Below are 20,401 nucleotides of genomic sequence, written 5' to 3'. Positions count from 1 at the left end.
TTACAGGGGGGGGGGCGAGGGGCTATGGATATAGACTATGTCTTTTAATTAAAGGGAATAGGTGGTCCGACTGATAAACGTGGGCACGCTTTTTACGGGGGTGAGGGGGGCAGGGCTGTGGTCGGTTAGTACTTTGCTGGAGAACAATTCAACGGGGGGTATATAGAGAGGTTGAGACTCTGTGAGTAAATTGTGTGTAGTGAATGTGCGTGTTCAGATTTACGGAAGAGGGCAGTATAATATTAAACGAGACTAACACAACGCCAGATCGAGACCGCTGTCTTGAGATGGCCTCCTAGGACTAGGGCTGGCCGGCCGCAAGAATAGCCTCTCGTCTTGCCGCCTCGCTTCGAGCCGATTCAATTCTTCCGCGATCGCCGTGTGCCCGTTCTCCGCCGCCAGCTCCGTCGCTATTCTGTTCTGGCAATCGCGGACACGAAGCGCCATCGCGTTCCATCTGCACAAACAGGCAAACCTCCCTCGTACTCGTTTGAAGAAAAATAGTAACTAAGTCTAGGGTTTCGCAGCCTTTTTAGAGGTTTCGGGTGCCCAGGTTTGAGGGTGCCTCGAACAAGAACATTGAAGAACATCGACAAAGGCCAGGCACTTCAAAAGAAGCTGAACAGGTACGAACCTATAAAGTATCCTGGCAGTATCCGCGTGTCCCGCCGCACATGCCCAAGCTAGCGGCGTGAGACCAGCGCTGTCCTGCCTCAAAGCATCAACTTCAGCATCTAATACGCTACTAGGATTTTCCGCTCTCCAGTGAAGGAGTGCGCAGGCTAACCTGGAGTAGCCCAACCCGGCGGCCAAATGCAACAGAGTAGTGCCGCCGGATTGTAACGGTTCCGCTCCGGCTCGCCACGGACGGACAACAGCATCCTATAAAATCACAAATCCATAAGAATCTCCACAAGTAACAGGACGACGAAATTTAAAGTAGAACGTTCAAGGAACACTGACCTGACAATACGCGACAAGTCGCTCTTCCAGATGAGCTGCAGGGGATGGTGGGCCAGGTCCTTGCAAACGAGACTCGACATCCGCCAGACGATCCAGCAAAGCTCTTTCCGGACTTGGTTCGGTCGTTGGCGCTCTTCGGTACTCGAAGGCGACGCTGTCGGAGACAACGTAGCCGTAGCAGGCTACCTGAAGAGACGCTATTCCGGGAGCGTGAGCAGGACAACGGCAGCGCAACACACCTGGCTGCACCAGACAGGCCTCGACCGGCTCAGTGTCGAACAACACCGAGTACGACTGCGAATTACTTCCACCGGTCCAGGGACCTGCCACCAACACCTGCAAAGAGACACACAATCTTCTTCATCGTCTCTTCATCTACTTTCTCTTTGGTTCTAATCTTAGACCCTAGACATCCACCGTACACTCTTTTCTTTTAACATTGTCTTAAACGGGGCATAAGAAACAAACATTTTCTAGCTTAACCAGAAGACAGATAGTAAATCCTTGAACTGTGGCTCCCTCGAGAGCAAAAATCAGGAGGTCCTCAAACTAACCACGCCCCGTCAAGGCACTCTACTCTCGGAGAAACAACGAAAACAGTCCCCTATCGCTGTCAACATCGAACTCCCTAGAGAATCCCCTCTTCTGACAAAGTTAAAGATCAAGAGGGGCTGTTATCGTCGCTTAAACTTGCTCCGGAGTATTGCTGAAGGTTCATACCTTGACACCACCCTCGGTGTAGCTCCACTCCGGACTATACTCTGCGATATGGACGGTTGTACCCGGATGACATCCCACGTCGTTGTCGGAGCCACCCCTCTCCTCAGCCTTGGTCTGCTCGGCCTCGAAGTCATGGAGCTCCGGCAGGTCGCCGAACAGATCGAACGCGTCCAGATTGACCAGCAGGTCATCCGACGAGTCGATAAAGTCCATCGGATTGATCATGCTGTTGTCCGCCGGGGAAGGGGACGGCGACGGCGGCACCATGTTCGCGGACAACGTCCGTTGGATGTCCTCCTGATTCAGATCCAAGGTCTCGGCGAAATCGGTGACCTCGGTGCCGGCGCCACCGATAGGCAACGTCTGCACCGCGGTGCGATCCATGCTCTCCTGCGCGTCGATCTCCTGTTTGATCTGTTGTTCCCTTTCGACACTTGTCTGCTGCACGATCTGCTGTTCCGTGACCTGTTGCATCTCCACTTGTTGGCTCTGCTGCTGCTGCTGCTGTTGTTGCTGTTGCTGCTGTTGTTGTTGCTGCTGTTGTTGCTGCTGCTGTTGCTGCTGCTGCTGCTGTTGTTGCTGCTGTTGCTGCTGCTGCTGGTGGTGGTATGGTTGGCTGTTCAGAATCAGAAGACCGCCACCACCTTGGATTTGTTGCAAACTTAACACTAAAGGAGCCGGCTGCTGGCTTTGGGCCGTGTGGTAATGTCTTGAGTATACGCGCGGCGCCGGTGACGCTGTCGTCGACGATTGCTGCCCTCCGGTTGTCGAAGTTACCTGCCAAATCAAGACAATCGTCAAACACATGCCTCCCTTCATGTTCTCAAACATAATCGTTTCAAAGACTCGTTTTAATCATGAAACAGAGTGAAACACTAACGTTGATGTGCAACTTTGTCACTTCGAATGACTCTACGGAGTTTAAAAAATTTTCTTCCGTAGCAGCTTCAATTGGATCTTACGGAGGAACATTTTCCCTTTACAATAAGCTATTAAAAATCGATTTGCCAATTTTTCCCACGGTTTTATCGTGGGTCAAATGAAACGTGTCCAATACATGTAACACACAGTAATTTCTCTATATATGTCGCCAAGGCCTGGATGATAAACGTCGCGGATTTAGCCCCACTACCGCGGGGTATACCTCGTGAGGGGCCACAAAGCTCGAGAGGCCTCGGATACCGAGGAGTGTAAATATGACACGGCCCGGATATGTCTCCTGGACGATACACGACGCTGGCGAGACCCGTGTTGTTGACATATATCGAGAATTTACTGTACTCGTTCCTAACCCCACTGGACACGGAAGGGGAAATTAAGGTCAGGGAAGTGAAAGTAGAGACTCCGCCCTTTAAAATGAGTCCAGGAAGAATGTTATAAGTGTATCTTACACAAAGTTACAAGACCATCTTTTGGTCATGAGAGTGAATAGGGGGGCCCCCACAATGTTGACGAAACATTGGAAAAATAATACTGGGAAAACCTGAAATCTCTGATTGAGTGTTGGACTCGCCAGAGGGAGGGTTCATAGAGCGATCCCTCACCTGATTGTCCGGTGTTAGTCTCCTAGGTGCAAGCTGAGTGCCGGTGGTGGAGGAAGTGGAGTTCGCGCGCTGCCTGTCGAGCAGCTGCGAAACGATCATGTCGACGGGATGATTCGAATGTTGGGTGAGATGAGGATTGTTCGGATCGTCATCCCCACCGAGGAACATGGGTCTAAGTTGAGAAGCCAGCTCGTCTCGCGTCCACTCTTTCTTGTCTGGCGGTAGAGCGAGACAGGGAGGCAGCGCAGCTAGCTTCGCATCGCCGTCCGGGTAAGGAACGTTTAAGTAGTGAACGAGAACGACGTCCGGGTTCTGCAGTAGCCAGTAGCATCGCCGATGAAACGTCGGAAGGATCGCCGAGTGCACGTAACAGCCGTAGATGCACTCGACCCCCTGGACCTGCGATTCGATCGGCAAAACAAGAGATACCCTTTAGCACTTAGCACACCTGCGGACACACCTGGCTGCCGACTCGGCTGCGCTACTTGAAGCGTTTATCCTACTCTAATACTATACTACCTTCAGTTTCATGTGATCCTCCCGTGTCGTCTTCCCGTCCTTCCTCTTCTTCCAGCAGTAACCGTCCCTCCGGTAACGGACCTTCTTTCTCGAGTACAGTAACATCGACCCACTTCGAGGTCGCACCTTTACCTCCCGACTCTGCCATTCCGCGTGTCTTTGGAAACTGATCAGGATGGCCGCAATTTCCTGAAGGCACAAACAACCCTATCATCTCCGACCCCAATCTTTCACCCTCCGCAAACCGTAACCCATTCATTTTTGGCCTCAGAGATACCGCGAGATTGCAAACGACACGACATCTCAATCTTTGACGTACCCTTCAATATTTCATCAAATATTTCAAACCTGTTTGCTACAATTGATGTAGAAAATTTTCTAGGCAGATCCGCCTAGTGCACTTGTGAACATTTTATCAGGAAGTTCTTGCAACGAGTTTCGAATCCTGGCCACTATTACTTTTCCACGGGGCTCTTCAGGAGGAGTTAATTTATTTGCTGGGGCTTGGGGGGTATCTGCTGACAGTACCGGTTTGTTAGTCGGCATCATTTCATTCGAGTCACGTCAGTGAAGGCGACAAGCTTCGAGACCGCAACCGGAAACCCCTTCAGATGACGAGGATAAGGCAAACCTCGGGAGAAGTAGGATACACGGATTCGGTGGAACATATAGATACCCTTCACCGAGCTCCAGCTGACATCTGCCTTTTCCCCGGATTTCGCTTACTTTTGCAAATCGCGCTGATACATCGCCAATCTCCCGTCTACCAACTGTGCTATACCGCCTTTCCTCATCCCCGGCCAGGCTCCACGCAAAATATTCGCATACATTTCGCGCGGGGTGGCGACGCTGAGAGATTCCTTCGCATCGGGATTCCGAATGTCGAGGCTCGCGAATGCCGTGAGAAATATGAATCGGCGACAAGGTCCGAATCATCGCCGTACACCGGATGATGTTCGCCATTTATTATCTGTGACCCTCTTCTTCGCGTGTACATGAAAGAGGCGTGCGTCCTCAGAAATCATTTATGAGCCGCCTTTCGAACGTAACAGGCCTCTCAAGCATTCCGTTCGACCATAATATCTTGACGAGACTGCATTTAACTCGGCTGCAGTCGAGTGTCTTTTTAGAACGAAGAACGTTAAGTTTAGGTTCCCGAGTGTTATGACTAGAGTGCGGATTTTTTTATGTACAGTAAAAATGTTCTGCGCCGATTGTGGAACGCTGAAGCCAGAGAAATTTTATTCTTTCTTTGGACTACATTCTTTTGATCACTTCAGGAAACGAATTGGTCAAATCTTTATATTAATCTGAAGTTATTAAAATTATTAAAGGGGAGGAAATGCGTTTTCACTTGACTACCGTTTCGTAAAATCGACAATTTTTATTTTTCATAAAAAACTGCAGTCTAGTCATGAATGTATAAAATCCAAAGTCTACATTCTACTTTCGAAGATAATCTTATGTTTGCAAAAATTGCAAGATAGGTGTATTAGTAACTCTCTTTCCTGTGTAGGTGTGTGCCGTTCTGCCAAAGGAAACTGAAGAACACGGAAATCCAAAAAGTTATGAGACCTTGTACAAGACCTCATACGCAACTTTATTTTTTGTTCGCACCACAATGCGGTTTTGAGGGATGAAACTACCCCTCGAAAATACTGTAGAACATTCTTTCTCGTAGGATATCTCTCGTTATTCTCTGGATTAATTAAAGAGAGCGTTTGTGTTGGAATTCAACACGTCTCTGTTGATGAGGGTTTGCCAAAAGTAATATTTACAATTTGCATACATGGATACTTCACAACAGGACTTCAATAAATAATTGTAACTACGTTTAATGGCCGAAAAGTATTTTAAAAATCGGTGATTTGACTTCAAGATTTTTCATTTGTTTTGGTTCGGACCGCAACTATATACATACTGACTAATAAACTACATTTTTTTGTTTCGGATTAGTAGAAAGACCAGAATCGTGGCAGCTGTCGACCCATGTTTCCTAAAACATACTCTATAAAAAAAAAATACATAACTCGCGTAATTTTGAATTGTTGTACTTAATGAAAAATCATACATGCTCTTCAAGTGCCAGTGAATATATATAAGTAAAATCCTAATGCAAAATGCTCAATAGTACTTCTGAAAAAAATTCCTAAAAATTCGTGCCAAAAATGGCCTCGAAAACCGGACTAGCCCTTAAGCAACCATGGGATTGCAGTCGCTATCAAAGGACGAACGAGCTGAAAAGGAATAATTGCCGGCAGGCTGGATAATCGCGAGTTCGCGGTGTCCTCGCAAATCGCGTCGAGGCATCGCGGATCCGTTGGCGATCGTGGATCCGTGTCCCTCGGAATCGTTACCGGTTTCCGAGTGGTGGAGGGCGACACGCGAAGCGCCGGCTGACTGAACTTTATATCAGCGCCACGCCGGGGGAATTTTATTGCCACCTTTCCATGGTTAGACGAATCAGCCGCAGCAGTTTGGCGTTCGATTTGCATTTACCCACGTCAGATCGCGTGCCGCGGAGTTTCTGGCTCCCGCGGCGAGTACTCACTTATTTCAGCGGCTCTGCACGGCTGCTCCGTGCCCCTCGGTGCCTCTCGATTCCCCTCGGTTCAATTTTTTGCCCGCGAGAGGCTGCCTTCTCTCGCAAAGGATAACCATCTTCCTCTCTCTCTCTCTCTCTCTCTCTCTCTCTCTCTCTCTCTCTCTCTCTCTCTCTCTCTCTCTCTCTCTCGCGCGCTCGCAGCCAAATTCTTTCTCGCCCCCGGCCGTGCTCCTTTTTTCTAGCCCCAACTCCTTCATTCGTGATCTGCGCTGACTCTTTTCTAGCATTGTCGGGCGCGAGTTGCATGTCGGTCGGACTGGCGGCCGCGCGTCATGATTTAACCACGCGAAATCTGTTCGCCGGTAATTAGATTTTTTGCCGATGCCGCTACTAAGGCAGCGGTTCCTTTGCCCGACGACTACCAACCCGCACCACCTGCATTGTCATGCGTTCCGTACCGGAATCGTACCGGCCGGTTCTTCGCGCAGAAAATCAATAAAGGACCGTGTAACAACGGAGTTACTATTATTAGTGGTACATAAATACGAACGAGACGAACCAGCGCCTTTCGATACGACAGCTTCACCCTGGAACCACCCTTTCGACGTATCAAATTAATTTAATGACGAAGGGGAAGGGAAGGGAGGCTTTCCGGTGCCTGGTGACTGGCGGCTAGGCAGGAATTGATTGCTGATGAGGGCTGTAACCCTCTTCGATTATATTAATATGCTTCTAGTAGCTAACCTTTGTAGCGAGATGGTGAGAGTCATGTTCAGGTATTGAGGTTGGATGTAATATATTTTATAAGTAACTAATAGACTTTATGCATTTCTGACAAAAGTGAACAGATCGAATGCAAAACAGTGAAACGTTTAACCCCTTAACGCACAGTTTTCTTGAAAAAGCCGGCCAAAAAAATCAATTTTTGATATACTGCGCTTTTGTTCCATGGAAACGGGCTATATTTTATTCTTTAATAAATAAGTGTTATAGCTTACAATCCCATGTAAATAATAAATATCAATAAAACGATTTTTTTTCTTTGCTTTCACAATGTTATTTTCAATTCTCGATTATATTCGAGTGTGAAAAATTATAGCAGCATAAAATACAACGCCGCTCGAATTATCTCGAGTGTGCACAGTTTGGCCTGTTTAGCGCGCTCGAATTAACTCGAGCGTACAAGTTAAGGGGTTAATGAATTTAAAAATACTGTTGCATTGTTTGCAACCCCGTAAATATATTAAGAAAAGAAATAGATGTATATGTAGCTTCTGCACGTTGGTGATTAAAGATCCTTTGTCTATTAATTCAGCATAGTATGAAGTTAGCAACGTGGAGTCGAATAGCGACAGAAATGATTTCTCTGTGTTCAGTTCGAGGGCCGAATCGGTAGCCCCGGGTCGGTAGATGTTAACCAGATCGGTAGGCACGCGGTTGCCAAGCAGAACCCACAAATCGTACATTTCGAATGTGCTATGGTAAGATCGCTCACGCCTGTGGCGATGTAGCGTTTCACCGGATGGAATTGTGTCGCATGGGGGTGGAATCGTCCTCGTTGTGTCTCTAATTACGTAACGAAATGGGCGTGGAACGTGGCGACGACTTCTTTGTAGCTCTCGTCGAAAATTGCAGCAGCGTTCGTGCGCAATTTTTCACTTAATGTCTTCCAAAAAATACAAAGCGTCCCATTATTCTAATAAATCCTTTCCCTGACAGTAGAAAATTATTTCAGCAGCACTTTGCTCATAATTACAATTCTAATCAACGATCAGAGGCATTTTCTACCCTGTACATCTCTCGTATCCTCGCAGTATTGTTTAGAACATCCGAAACAAGTTATATTTTATGTAAAACCCTTATTTTTTAATCTTGTTTAGCGTTTTAAGAAAAGGGGGTGACTTTTCATAAGATATTGAGTACTGATTCTACTAAATAACGCGATTATTAACAATTACTCCTGAGAAATAATTGCACATACGATCCTAGACTACTCCTCCAGCCATGTTTCCTCCACATTTTCCAGAAATAGATTTTATAACACAAATAGGAAAAAATCGATTCGATTGCACAGTATCTAAGAGAAGAACATTCGAGGGTTACCCGCCATCAGTTGATGATCCCAACGTCTCTAAAAAAATGCTTCTCTTCAAAAAGAAGCTGCCCACGTCCAAATTCCATAGACACCAGTTAAGAAACGATAAAAAAGATTTACGATGGACACGGTAAGCCGAACGAATGTAAGCCGACCGCGAATAAAATTCCGGTGGAACTTCGTCTTATTTCGCAAGGATAATCGGCTGAAGAAAAGGGGGGCTGTGGGGGTGTGGGGGATAAGACAAAGGGAAATGGAGCGCGACTCGGAGTGCTTAATAACTTTGCACGGTTCCCGTGGGTGGGCCCCGCGAGGCTACGAAGGTTCTCCTGGCGAACGTGGCCTGGATATAAATATTCTTAACGAGGGATGGATGAGAACGAAGAGAGAATGAGGGGGATTGAACGAAGAGAAAGGGGGATGGGACTGAAATAAGAGGCCAAGTTGGACTCCGCGGCCATTAGACCGGCCGAGTAGAGTCAGCTGGATAAAGCCTGGCCCCGCCGCTATGTTGCATTGATTTACAACCGGTTAATTGATCATTTGCATTCTGTCGAGGATACACGGCGGACCTGTCCGCTCCGGGAACTAGAATTCCAAGCCCTCGCCATCTGGCTGTCGCCGTGAATTCGCGAACACCGTACGCTTGTAATTACTTCGGGCTGATCCGAAACGCGAAAAGGTCGCGGCGGAATGGCACCATTGGATTCGCGAAACTCGATAACGGCCACGCACGGGATTTGCACGGAAGGAACGGGATTAGTGTGCTTCCTGGCTGGAAATTTTGCTCTGAAATTTTCCTGCAGAGTGTACAGACTCGGTGCAGTTAGAAAGAGGATGATTCTGCTGGAAGAAAATGTAGAATGGAATTGTTTCAAACAGGACTTTGTTTTCTAGAAAGTCAGCGTTGAAAGTTGGTCAGGTAGTAGAATGTGAAAAAAAGTAGAATGGGCAGGTCATGATCAGACACTAATTGGCACAGAGTAGTATTAGAACTTTCACTCATTTGGATTTAGGCAACTGTCCATGTCCCGAGTAGATCCATTTATAATTGATCTGTAGATCTATACTGTGCTTGAGAACGTCTCGATGAAGTCGAAACACAACAGAATTGATTGTATGCAATAAAAATGGATCTCTCTTTGAGCCACCGGTATTAATCGCGCCGAAATTTTCGCCACACAAGGCTCCACAACGTGCGAAATTGATTTTCCATGCGTTCACCGTATTTTGCAACGTGCCAGACATGAAATGGGTCAGGCAGGGAGGGCGAAAGCGGGGTGCAGGTTGAAAGATGGCGTCTGACAGTGCATATCGTTGCGTTGCGTGCAAGGTCGGGTTCCGTGCAACGCCAGTCAGGCCCTCGAAAAATTTTTGGCGTGATTACGACTCGTAATTGCGTACATAATATTCAAGTTCGTGTCGCCTCTCCCGACTTCTTTTGTTTCATTTTTCTTTTGTTTCTCTCGAGTCTTACTCGCAGGTTCTGAGGCCGACCACTTCTTCCGGGCGTTAATGTTTCTGGAGAAGGTCAGTCAATCGCTGTGCGCTCCTCCGGCGATAACGGGATCTATAGATCCTTCAAGGAACCACGGAGGAGCCCATAGATTCCTGCATTCGGCTACGACGGACACGTAAACGAGACGCCTTCTGTCTCGTGTGTTGCCGGAAAGGATGTGTTCCCCTTGATTTACGAATGCGAAAGGACCGATAAATCGACCCTCCTTCCGACATCCTGTACGAGTATGGTGCGTCCTTTCCCCGTTTCCTGTTTACGATACACGCCTCCGGGATCCTGTCGAGAACCCCCCGGCCCCGGGACGCGATTAATTAATCCTCAGGAAGTCGGACATTTTTCGCGATTTTATTCCTGGTACTTAACCCCGTCAGAACCATTGTTCGGGAATTTTTTCCATTTCTTTTCTTTTTTATACTTCGAGTCAATAAAAATGTCCGACTAGTTGCTCGACGAAAGCTGAGAAGTTGGGTGAAGTTTGTTGAAGCTAGGTCAACATGGACCTGAAAATGTCTGCGTTGGAAGCAGACAATTTAACACGTTTAAAGTCCTGTGTTCTATTTACGAATGTTTATAGTTTCGAATAAAACTTATATAGCAAAAATGATTGAGATAACATTAGCTAGTTTAGTCAAAAAGCCACTTTAAGTCCCACAGATGTAGGTCAATTTATTTTACACAGATTTTAAATAAAATAAGTCATACCAATCTGAAGGAAGTATAATAATATTTTTTTAATTTTTCAATCTCAAAAACACATTGCACATTCTATTCCCTCAAAAATGAAATTGTTGCGACTATCGAACAATTTATGAATAAACGACTGATAACAACAAGCAGTTCAAATAAAATTAATCTGGAGATCATTTTGATACTAATAAAAGAACACAGCATAGTTCCTAAAGACATTCACGTCTAAACTATGAAAGAATCAGTATGAACGAATCTTCCTAACACAGTGGAAAACTTCTAAGTACAATTACCGCTCGATGGTCAGACAGTAGGATAAGTACGTTTCGGATCGAGAACTTTTCTAAAACCCGCTCGCTCTCGATATGCTTTATGAATAGCACATCTCCAGTAGTATGAGATGGTGCCCAATCAGATAGGAAGACACTACAGGGACACGCGATGCAAGGGACGTCAACATCTAAAAGTTCCTGACAGCGTTGTCGAAAGATATTTAGGGGGCTCCTTACGGTCTCCGCTTGCCAGTAGAATATCCCTGTTAATGGTCAGACAACAAGCAAGCCGCAGGAAACGGTGCAGAGGCAACGGCACCGTATAGAAGCAATAAAATCTTTTAATACCCTCCCCAAAATACAGGAGCTGTGATAAACTGCAGCGTTTCAAGTAGTACGGGAACGCGTTTGGTCGGACAAGGAGACGCGACGCCGCGCACGCGGCACAGAAATGTCGATATCGCGACGAACATTCCTGTCAACATTGTCGAACCATGTTCTCGTGACTGTTCGTACTTCGGCTGGCACCACTGCCATCGGACACCTCTGCCATTTTTACCGTTATTGACTTCGTCCATCGATCGACACATTTAATTAAAATCGCGATTAAAACCCATTGGCGTTATGCAAATCTGCAAGCGGTACATTGTGTTATTCTGGATTAGGCACTGTGCTACAGACTACTCAATCTTGCTACCCAGCAATGGCCTTTTTATTACTGTCATTTTGCCAGGGGTCCTCGCAATTTTCTAACAATTTTTGCAACGTTTGAATTTTAACCTTCAGCGCTTGAATGGCAACTCTAAGATGACATTAAGTTGCTAGATCATCATTCAAAAAATTTGCTACATTATTAAATCCGTTTATATTATCCTCTACATTATTAAATTTGTTTATATTTGCACCAGTTTCGTATGAATAAAATGAACCGATATCGTATACAAGCGAAATATTCTCGGAATAATATTTAATTTTTTAATTAAAATACTTCCGAGTGCAAAGGGTTAAATGTTCAGCCAAGAAAATATGGAACAGACACAGTGTAGAAAGACTCGAAGTGATCATTCGAGTGTTTAGAACTGCTTCCAACATACTATTTTAATTAATTTGGTGGGGAAATGAGGCACCGCGTTATCGAAAGATTCGCTCAGGTAAATGTGAGCGAGCAGTGAATTTGGCAGGATGCTCGTCGGCTCTGATGTAACCGGTGTGAGAAATAAAAATCCTGGTGGCTCGCAAAGGGATTGCCATGTGTCGGACAAACACGAAACGGGTAACAAGCACTTCCTGGTATTGCCTTTGTGCGATCGGGGAAAAAAAAGGGGGGGGGGATCGTTCGGCTGGGAATGCAGCCGGTAACGATGGTCGGAAACCGTAGTGCACGTTGAGAAATTGCATATCGATGCCGAGCGTTCCGGTGCACCGGTTCCTCCGTCATCCCGGGAAAATTATCCAGTTTCCTGGACCTTTTGTGGCGCGGCGTGCTACGGGGCAAATGGATATTATTTCGCCAATGGGAACCGGGGACCTACATTTCGTCGGGACTGCTTCGATATTCCAGGAAAATCGTGAAACGGTAATGAGAAAGTTTGTGTATATCGAGCGGGGGTAATCCGTGTCTCCTCGATTTGCGTGCACACAGAGAAACGGTACGCGAATGCACATAGACGCACACGCGCGGTTGCGTTCTGGCGTTAAGGGTTCGAAAATCAGCGCCGCCGAAAATTAGCGCAGACGGAGCCAAGCTAATATTGACCTGGAGAACAATAATGGGCCCGTATTTACCGAAATCAATTTCGGGCGCCGCGTCCGAATACAATTTACGGAAAAACGCCACGGTCGGAAATTGCGTTACCGACAGTGCAAACTAACGTTTAATTGCACCCGGACTGTCATTGTGTACACGGGCAAACTGTGCCCCATTCACTCGCATTTATACGCGGCCCGGCAATCGGAAATCAATAAGCAAACAGAAACATTGTTTTCGGATCGATTTCCGCCTACAGATAGCCGGCCCCGGCTACGTATGCTCATCAATTAAACGAAATGTTATCGGAGAAAAGTGACGCAAGGCAGCCGTGCAGCCACGGTGTCACTGCGAACTACGCAAAACCGAACTGTAATCCGGAATCCCATAAAAAACGATCGAACGCCGAAGACAACCGGCCTGCGTTTTATGCCGCTCCAACCCATCATCTGCGCGCGAGCAACTATAATTCCGCTGATCGTACATGATGAGTTACTGGATATGGAAACCGTGCGATCGATATCCTAGATGTGGGTGCTGAAGACATTATTTTTACAGAAATAGAATCGAAAAGTTCAGAATATTTCCAAGGAAGAACCAGTTAATATTGGGTTGTTGCACGTGAAATGTCGAATTTCTAGCAGGAACATTAAACAAACGTAACCTAATACGCGCTGTTGCCATTAAAATACAATTTCTTTTTGAAAAAATGAAAGAATGTGCACCATTTTATGGACAAAATACTGGGCGACTTTTCAATACTGCGGGCGAAGAAGATGGAAATGTCTTCCATAAATTAGGACCAAATTCATTTATGACTGAATCGAAACTGAATTGTCGGTCCGTACAGTAAGTAGACACAGTGAATAATGGTCAGACTCGTTACCTAAGTCTTGCCAAATTTGATTAAAATTGACATTAAATTTGTTCGAATCCGAAGAAACTATACGCAATATTTTGCAATACATTGTCAAATTATTTTTCACGGTCGGTTCGTCGTCGTTTGAGTCGATCAAATTTGAGAGGGCCTGTAGGGCGCCGTTCCAGATCCTCGCCGCTTATTCGCCATTACAGTCGGATACCGGTTAATAAATCAACGTCATTAGCGGCCATTACCGCTTCTAAAAGTGCAAAACAAATGATGTGCTTTCCGTCGGCTATGTGCTAAAACTTATTACTATAATTCCCCTCCCGGAATACATTCGACGTAATGTCTCGTTACAAATGGGATTTGATCAGGCGACGGTAATAAGAGCGAAGCAGAGCACGAAGTCTCGGAAGTCTTGTTGGAAATAATCGGGGGCCGATCGGTTTCACAGATGGGCGAAAAAGCGAAAGTAGCGAAACAACGGTGTGTGCCGGCACACGGGACATACAGTAGCGGGCGTGATGGCAGATCGATGAAACGACCCGAAACAAACAGACGTCCCAATCTTTTTTCTTGCTCGATAAATCCCCGCGGCCCGTATAATCGGGGCTATTAAAAAAGCAAGTTAATAGGAAAAGTTTCCGGCGGAAGAATTCGGGCTTGCTAAGGGAATTGATTCGCTCCGGCGTACGGAGCATCGAGCACAACTTCGAGCTCGTTTCAAGTTTAGACTCGATTACGGCCTGTCTCCGATAACGACTTAGAATTTGGCACCGGGTCAATAAAAATCCCGACGAGACCGAGGGAAAAACGGAACAATAGAGACTCTTACGTCCATTTCGTAAACTGGATTCCAATTTCCAACCTACATACACCAGCGACCCGTACGAGCACAGACGGCTCGTACAAGCGTGGGCGGGCACAAACGACGACGACGAGGACGACGAGTCTCCTCAAATTATCTATTTATTCGAAACAGTGGGACTCTGACCACAGGCGGTCCAAATCCGCTGCGCCAGTGTTTTGCATGTCCCATTTATCTGCTCACTTATCCGGGGTGAATTCTGTGGGCAACAGTGAAAGATGAAGGCCGGTAGAGTCCTTGCCTGATGACGTGCTCACATATGCTGTCAGAAGTCTCGCAGAAAAATGGCGTTTGCAGAAGATCCGGGCCGACACGACGCCAGGGCAAGAGAGAAAGAGAACGAGGGTTTGCACGACGAAGAAAGGCGAGAAAACAAGATCACGGGACTGGAGTGGCCCGGCAGAAGATTTCGACAGGGTGCACAGAGGGGTGGAAACCTCCCCTGTCGACCCTGTCGCCCCTGCGGCTCGGTTTTCCCCGGAAAACTTGTCCCGTTAACTTCTTCCCAAGAACTTCATCCCATGAATAGTTTCGCGAGTATGAATCGCTGATGTGGCCCGCGCTTTCATCAGACCGCTCTCTCTCTCTCTCTCTCTCTCTCTCTCTCTCTCTCTCTCTCTCTCTCTTGCTCTCTTCCGACTAAATGAAAAAAGAAATTGAAGCAATAGCGATAGCGATACACTGCTCGGTTCCGCCTGGAAATTCCCGGAACCGCCCGTGCTCGGCATAACGACGGGATTCATTCATATTTATGATCTCACTAATTTTACATCGGCGCTAGGTCGGGAACACGCCAGACACACCGACGCACGGCCCGATGAAAAGACGACGCCGGCCCGTGCTCTCTCTCTCTCTCTCTCTCTCTCTCTCTCTCTCTCTCTCTCTCTCTCTCTCTCTCTCTCTCTCTCTCTCTCTCCGTCTTTCTCGAGCTCCACGTTGACCTCATTAGCGATGCATATTATGCTACAATAGATAAGCGAGGTGAAGAGGAGCCCCCGCTTCGACTTCGGCCCTCGACGATCAATTAAAAAACCGAGCGGGGCAATCCTGCGACAACGGCCCGTCCCCCAAGATCGAATTCCTGAGCCCCTGAGCACCTGATATCTCGCCACGCAATCTTCCTCATAATACAGCTTACACGATGTATTTTACAACGTCGTGCCACGATCTTGACCAGGTCGACGCGAGATTGCTTGTGTAACTCTTTCACGACTGAGCAGCGTTGGTAACTTGCTTCGAACGTTGGGTTTATGATTCTACATTGAGTCTAGAACTGTTAGCTCGGATAAAACAGCATAAAATTGTGCGTAAAACAGCTCAATCTAGGGAAGAATTTGTCACCGATAATGCAGAACAGGTAATTTTCGACAATGGGAAAACATTGGTTTAAGCCAGAAGAAACATCATCAACAACGATCGAACCTGAACTGCACCCTGAAAACGTGCTACAATCTGTTCGATGCAGTATATGGCAACATTCCCGTGAAGAAATGCAAGCGCCCTCGTTATTCAACCTAACACAATTCCCATTCGTCACCTCACAAAATATTTTCCTCGTTCACCAGGGATTTGCAATTTGTTACAGCCATTAGAACTAGATTCGAAAGAGAAGATATATACATACATATACGAAGATATACGAAGCGTTATGAATAAGCTAGAAACACAATGGGGGGAAAGATGGCTGCGAAGGATCTCGGAACTGGAAGAACGTTTTCCCAAATCATCTAGCAGCTCAGATAGGAGCAAAAGGGGGATGAAGTTGCTAGAAGTCGGAAAAAGTGCGAGAGAAAGAAATAGAGAGAGAGAGAGAGAGAGAGAGAGAGGCAGGAGCGGTTGATAAGTAGGGGACTTATCGCGATAATCCTGAGGCATAGGCTCGCAATTGGGTTCGACTCTACGGAACTGAAAACTCAACTCGGCTCGGCTGAGCTCTCTAGCTGGCTCCAGCTATTGATCGGAGGCCGACCGGGGTCAGAGTAGCAGTGGACTACATCGGTACACCTACGAGTGCACGCCGCTCCACGTGTTGGTATGTGCACCCCTGCACACCGACTCGCGAGCCTTGCACACGAACGGACAGCATCTATCCTCTCTAACCACCGACGTTACGTACGAGGCACCAACGGCGTTGCGACGTCGCTATTTACTTTACAGTTGCGCCTACCGGAATGCCGTGCAAATGCACACGCCGTTCCCCTAACTCCGTTACCGAACGAAGCTCGCCGGGAACGTATTAACCGTTCCGATGCAATCCTTTTTCGACCGCCAGACGAGCCTCTTTCCATTGATTTCACTGATTCGCCGTGGATCGACGGGATAAGAAAAATTTACGGCCCTGGGAGCTGCGTCTGACCACTGGCAGACTGTTTCTACTTGCTCCACATTAGCGGTTCAGACGCGATTATTTTTGGAGCTGTTGTGCCAATTGAACATACATCTTAGTCGTGTGTAACGAGTATGATTTCTCGAATGTTTGTAAACATTAAAACATGTTCGTAATTTTCGAACGTTTTCGAATATTTTAAGTCAAGAAACAAAGACACCGAATGAAGAAATTATAGTGTGATCGGTAGACTGCGAACGTTTATACAATACCCTAATTTAATGTATTATTCTTCAAACATTTCTTTGACTGATTGGAAAACTCATAGCAGCAAAGGTAAATTAAAAATGCTATGAATTTTTCGTAATAGAAATGTTTGCTTGTGTTACAAAAATTTGCACATGTCATTACTGTATGGAGATCAATGGTCTAGTGATGACTTAAAACGTTCATTGTAGAAACTACAAAGTAAATTGTTAAGATATACGAGAAATAAGTATACTAGTGAGACGTGTCTGACTATTGGTAGGCTGTTTCTACTTGCTCCACATTTACAAATACGATCCTTTTTAGAGGCACTGTGTCACTGAATGAATTGTTAAGATATGCAAGATGCAGCTCGAGTGGTGAAGCGTGTCTGATCATTAACAGACCGTATCTACTTTCCCTATATCAGTCGCTTAAATACGATTCCTTTTAAAGGCGTTGTGCTACTGAATTTATTATTAAGATAGAGTAGACATGGCTAGAGTGATGAAGTCTGGCTGACTACTGACAGACCGTTTCTACTTCTAACTGTTTTAAGATTGTGAAAATAATCCCTCTTAAAGTAGTAAGGACAATAATGAAATTTTTCTCGATAGATCTTGGAACTGTGTAGCAAGCGTTGCAACGTGCGTTTAACAACAAATGGACTGTTTCTGCTTGCTCCATATTGCGATCTAAATGGAATTTTTCAAAAGGATTGCACCTTTCGAATGAATTTGTGAGGCAGAGAAGATCTAGCATGGATTTGCGGCATGCCTGACTATAGATATACTGTTTCTACTTGGGATATTGAAATCGAAGTCGTTTTAAAAGCGTTGAGACCTTTACGAAAGCCTGGTTTCCACAGACTTGTATAATGTATCAAATTCTTGGAATAGAGAGAAGCTAAAGGAGTTTCAAAGCGTGTCCGACTATAGACGAACAGTTTCTACTTTCCTCGTATTAAGGATTCATATACAAGCCTTTTTAAAGCAGTCGGAACACTTTGAATAAACTTTCGTGCCTTGCCAGATGCTGCAGGGTTTTCTAGACACGTCCGATTACAGACTGACCGTTTCTACTTGCACCGTGTTTCTGTTCATTGGTAATATTTGTAACCGTTCGTTATTCGAGAGATGGTAAGCACGAGGAAAGTGAGAAAGAATATACAGAAATTCGTGATGATTATCCAAAAAAGTCCTAACAGATACCGCCGGTAGATGCGGTACTCTTTAACGTAATTCGCCAAGTGGTGCGCTTTTTCTGACAAGCTCTCGCTCGATAGAGCAGCGGCCGTGCAGATTTGGCACCCTCTAATTTCGCCCTCGAATTTACAATTTAAAAGAGTCGGCGCGGTGTACCGAAATTGCGTGCCGTTCTTTCCAAACCGTCCCGTTGCATCGAATTAAACGAAACACACCGATCGCATTGAAATCGTTCGACACGCGGCTTGACTCGTGTTCGATCGCGTCGGCGATCGCGTTTCTCTCTTGCCTGTTTTAATTCCTTTTTTTTTTTCTTTTCCTATGTGCATTCCTTCTGTTTCGCAGATTAGAATCGTCGTTTCGTGCGAGACTCACCTCGTTGGTGTTCCATCGGTGCCTCTGGGTTGGGAAATGCTCGGCCCGCGGCAAGGTCTCCAAATTTTCCGGAAGTTTTATCGGGTCCCCATCTAAACAGAGCAATAAAGACGCGATGAAAATGCTGCCCTCGAACGTCGGATATTTCGCGGGGAACAGCTTCCAATATTCAAGGGGGAAACTCGATATTCGCCGACCCACCCCTGCGTCAAGCCCCTCTGTACGCCCAACGACCAACCCCCCCTCCCACCACCCTCGCATCGACGGGTTTCGTTTACACCGGCTTTTGTTAACTCTATCATTCGAGCACTCGCTCCGTAATCTGATCATTCCGCGTGTCACGCGAGTTACCGTAAATTCGTGCTCGCGCATTTATTCCGACGAAAGCTTAGACGTTTGCATAACACATCATTAGACGTGTTTATATGCAACGGATCGAAGCTGTTATCGATCAGGGAACGCAACCGAGACTCCCTCTCGCCCCCTCCACCCTCGGCCTGCCACCCTCTCCGGTTCTCTTTATGCGAGAACAAGAAAACGACACCCGGACGAAGGTAATGCATTTTTCACGTGCCTAACGTTGCGTTTCCAGGAATTCAAATGCGTAATTGATTTGTGAGTGAGTGAGAGAGAGAGAGGGGGGGTGGAGAGTCTGGGTGTGTGTGCGTGTATGTTAGTATAATAAAGTGTGAGTAAAGAGAGACAGAGAAAAAAGAGAGAAAGTGGAAAAAGAGAAAAAAATGGGTAGCCAAGGGAAGGTTTTTCTATTTTTAGAGAACCGTCCCGAAGAGCGAACGAGAATTATTTTTCATTGAACGAACAGTGCAGCAATCGAGTAATTCAATTTTCTGGGTCACGTGGTGGTGCAATTGGCCGGGCGCTATTAACCGGAAACCATCGACGTAGAAAAATGCGACAGGGCTTGTCCCACGCGGGGATATCCCCGTGTGCGGACCTGACAAAAATTTGTTCCCGCCGCCCGCCTACAAATTATCCAAATAAATTACTCAACCGGCCCGCTGGTCGACGTATCGAGACATTAAGGAAACGGCCGTCCGCCCGGCTGAAATATGTCAGTTTACCGCCCCTGGCTCTCGGTCCGTACGAGAGCGTTATTGATATCACCGGTAGTGCAGCTGCACTTTCTCGGCTCCGCGGTAATTTATTGCCAATACCTTCCGCGCGCGTATTATGAATTTTCGCGGCGCCCGCTGGCCCGGCAGCCTTGTCAGATATAAAGATGAGTAATATCTCAATTTCGACGGGAGCGGGGCACACTCTCGATCCCCGAAGAAAAAACGAGAACGTATCACCGAAAATATACAGGGTGCACCGAAAATCCTGGTACAATCGGCCGGGTGGTGATTCTACGTACAAAAACAAGTCGAAAAAAGGAATAACTTTTTGTCGTTCGGCGCCTCGTTTTCGAGACAATCAAACGTGAAGTTGCAGAGAATACGCGTACCATTAGATAGGAATCGGTTGACGCGTCTGATCACGGTCAGCCACTTCCACTTCCTGCAAATACTAGGACGATCTTCAGACTCGATTTTCTCGAAAAGGAGACGTCAAACTGAAAACTGTTATTCCTCCTTTTCGACTTGTTTTCGCGTGTAGAATCACCGTTCTTTCGCACCACAATTTGCGGTACACCCTGTATTTATAACACGTTGGCTGCCGAACAATCACCCCGGCAAAATTCCACAAAATCAAAGTAATTTGATCATTGAAATCCAAATTGTAGGGTACAAGTTTATCACAGAGATTGCTTCTGGAGCCCTTTTAGATAATACAAATCCCAAGGACGTTCGGTTCAAGCAATTGTATTGCGAACAAAATGAATTTTCAAAGATACACGAACAAGTGGCAGTCAACGTGATAATAAATCATCCGTGAGAAGGCTAT

General features: G+C 46.3%; 1 protein-coding gene and 1 long non-coding RNA gene across 7 annotated transcripts in view; both read right to left on the bottom strand.

The window, feature by feature from the left end:
• The window catches only part of Camta (Calmodulin-binding transcription activator), a 76,024-nt gene that overhangs the window by 15,266 nt on the left and 40,357 nt on the right, over positions 1–20,401 (bottom strand). For all 6 annotated transcript variants that reach the window (XM_076804454.1, XM_076804366.1, XM_076804402.1 and 3 more), the window contains 7 exons: positions 18,497–18,588; positions 3,747–3,935; positions 3,228–3,626; positions 1,684–2,460; positions 964–1,299; positions 635–882; positions 258–457 (listed from right to left, as the gene is read on the bottom strand). In XM_076804454.1, the coding sequence (XP_076660569.1) occupies positions 258–457; positions 635–882; positions 964–1,299; positions 1,684–2,460; positions 3,228–3,626; positions 3,747–3,935; positions 18,497–18,588 (2,241 nt within the window). The remainder of the gene's footprint in view (positions 1–257; positions 458–634; positions 883–963; positions 1,300–1,683; positions 2,461–3,227; positions 3,627–3,746; positions 3,936–18,496; positions 18,589–20,401) is intronic.
• LOC143358579 (uncharacterized) lies at positions 12,694–16,053 on the bottom strand. The gene is made up of 3 exons (XR_013083011.1): positions 15,280–16,053; positions 14,985–15,221; positions 12,694–14,946 (listed from the first exon to the last, which is right to left on the bottom strand). It is a non-coding gene; the product is annotated as an uncharacterized LOC143358579 (long non-coding RNA).

The sequence above is a fragment of the Halictus rubicundus genome, chromosome 1 (genome assembly GCF_050948215.1).
Source record: "Halictus rubicundus isolate RS-2024b chromosome 1, iyHalRubi1_principal, whole genome shotgun sequence".
NCBI classification, from domain to species: Eukaryota; Metazoa; Arthropoda; class Insecta; order Hymenoptera; family Halictidae; genus Halictus; species Halictus rubicundus.
The sequence above is the reverse complement of the archived record's forward strand: the minus strand, read 5'-3'. Positions and strand labels throughout refer to the sequence as shown.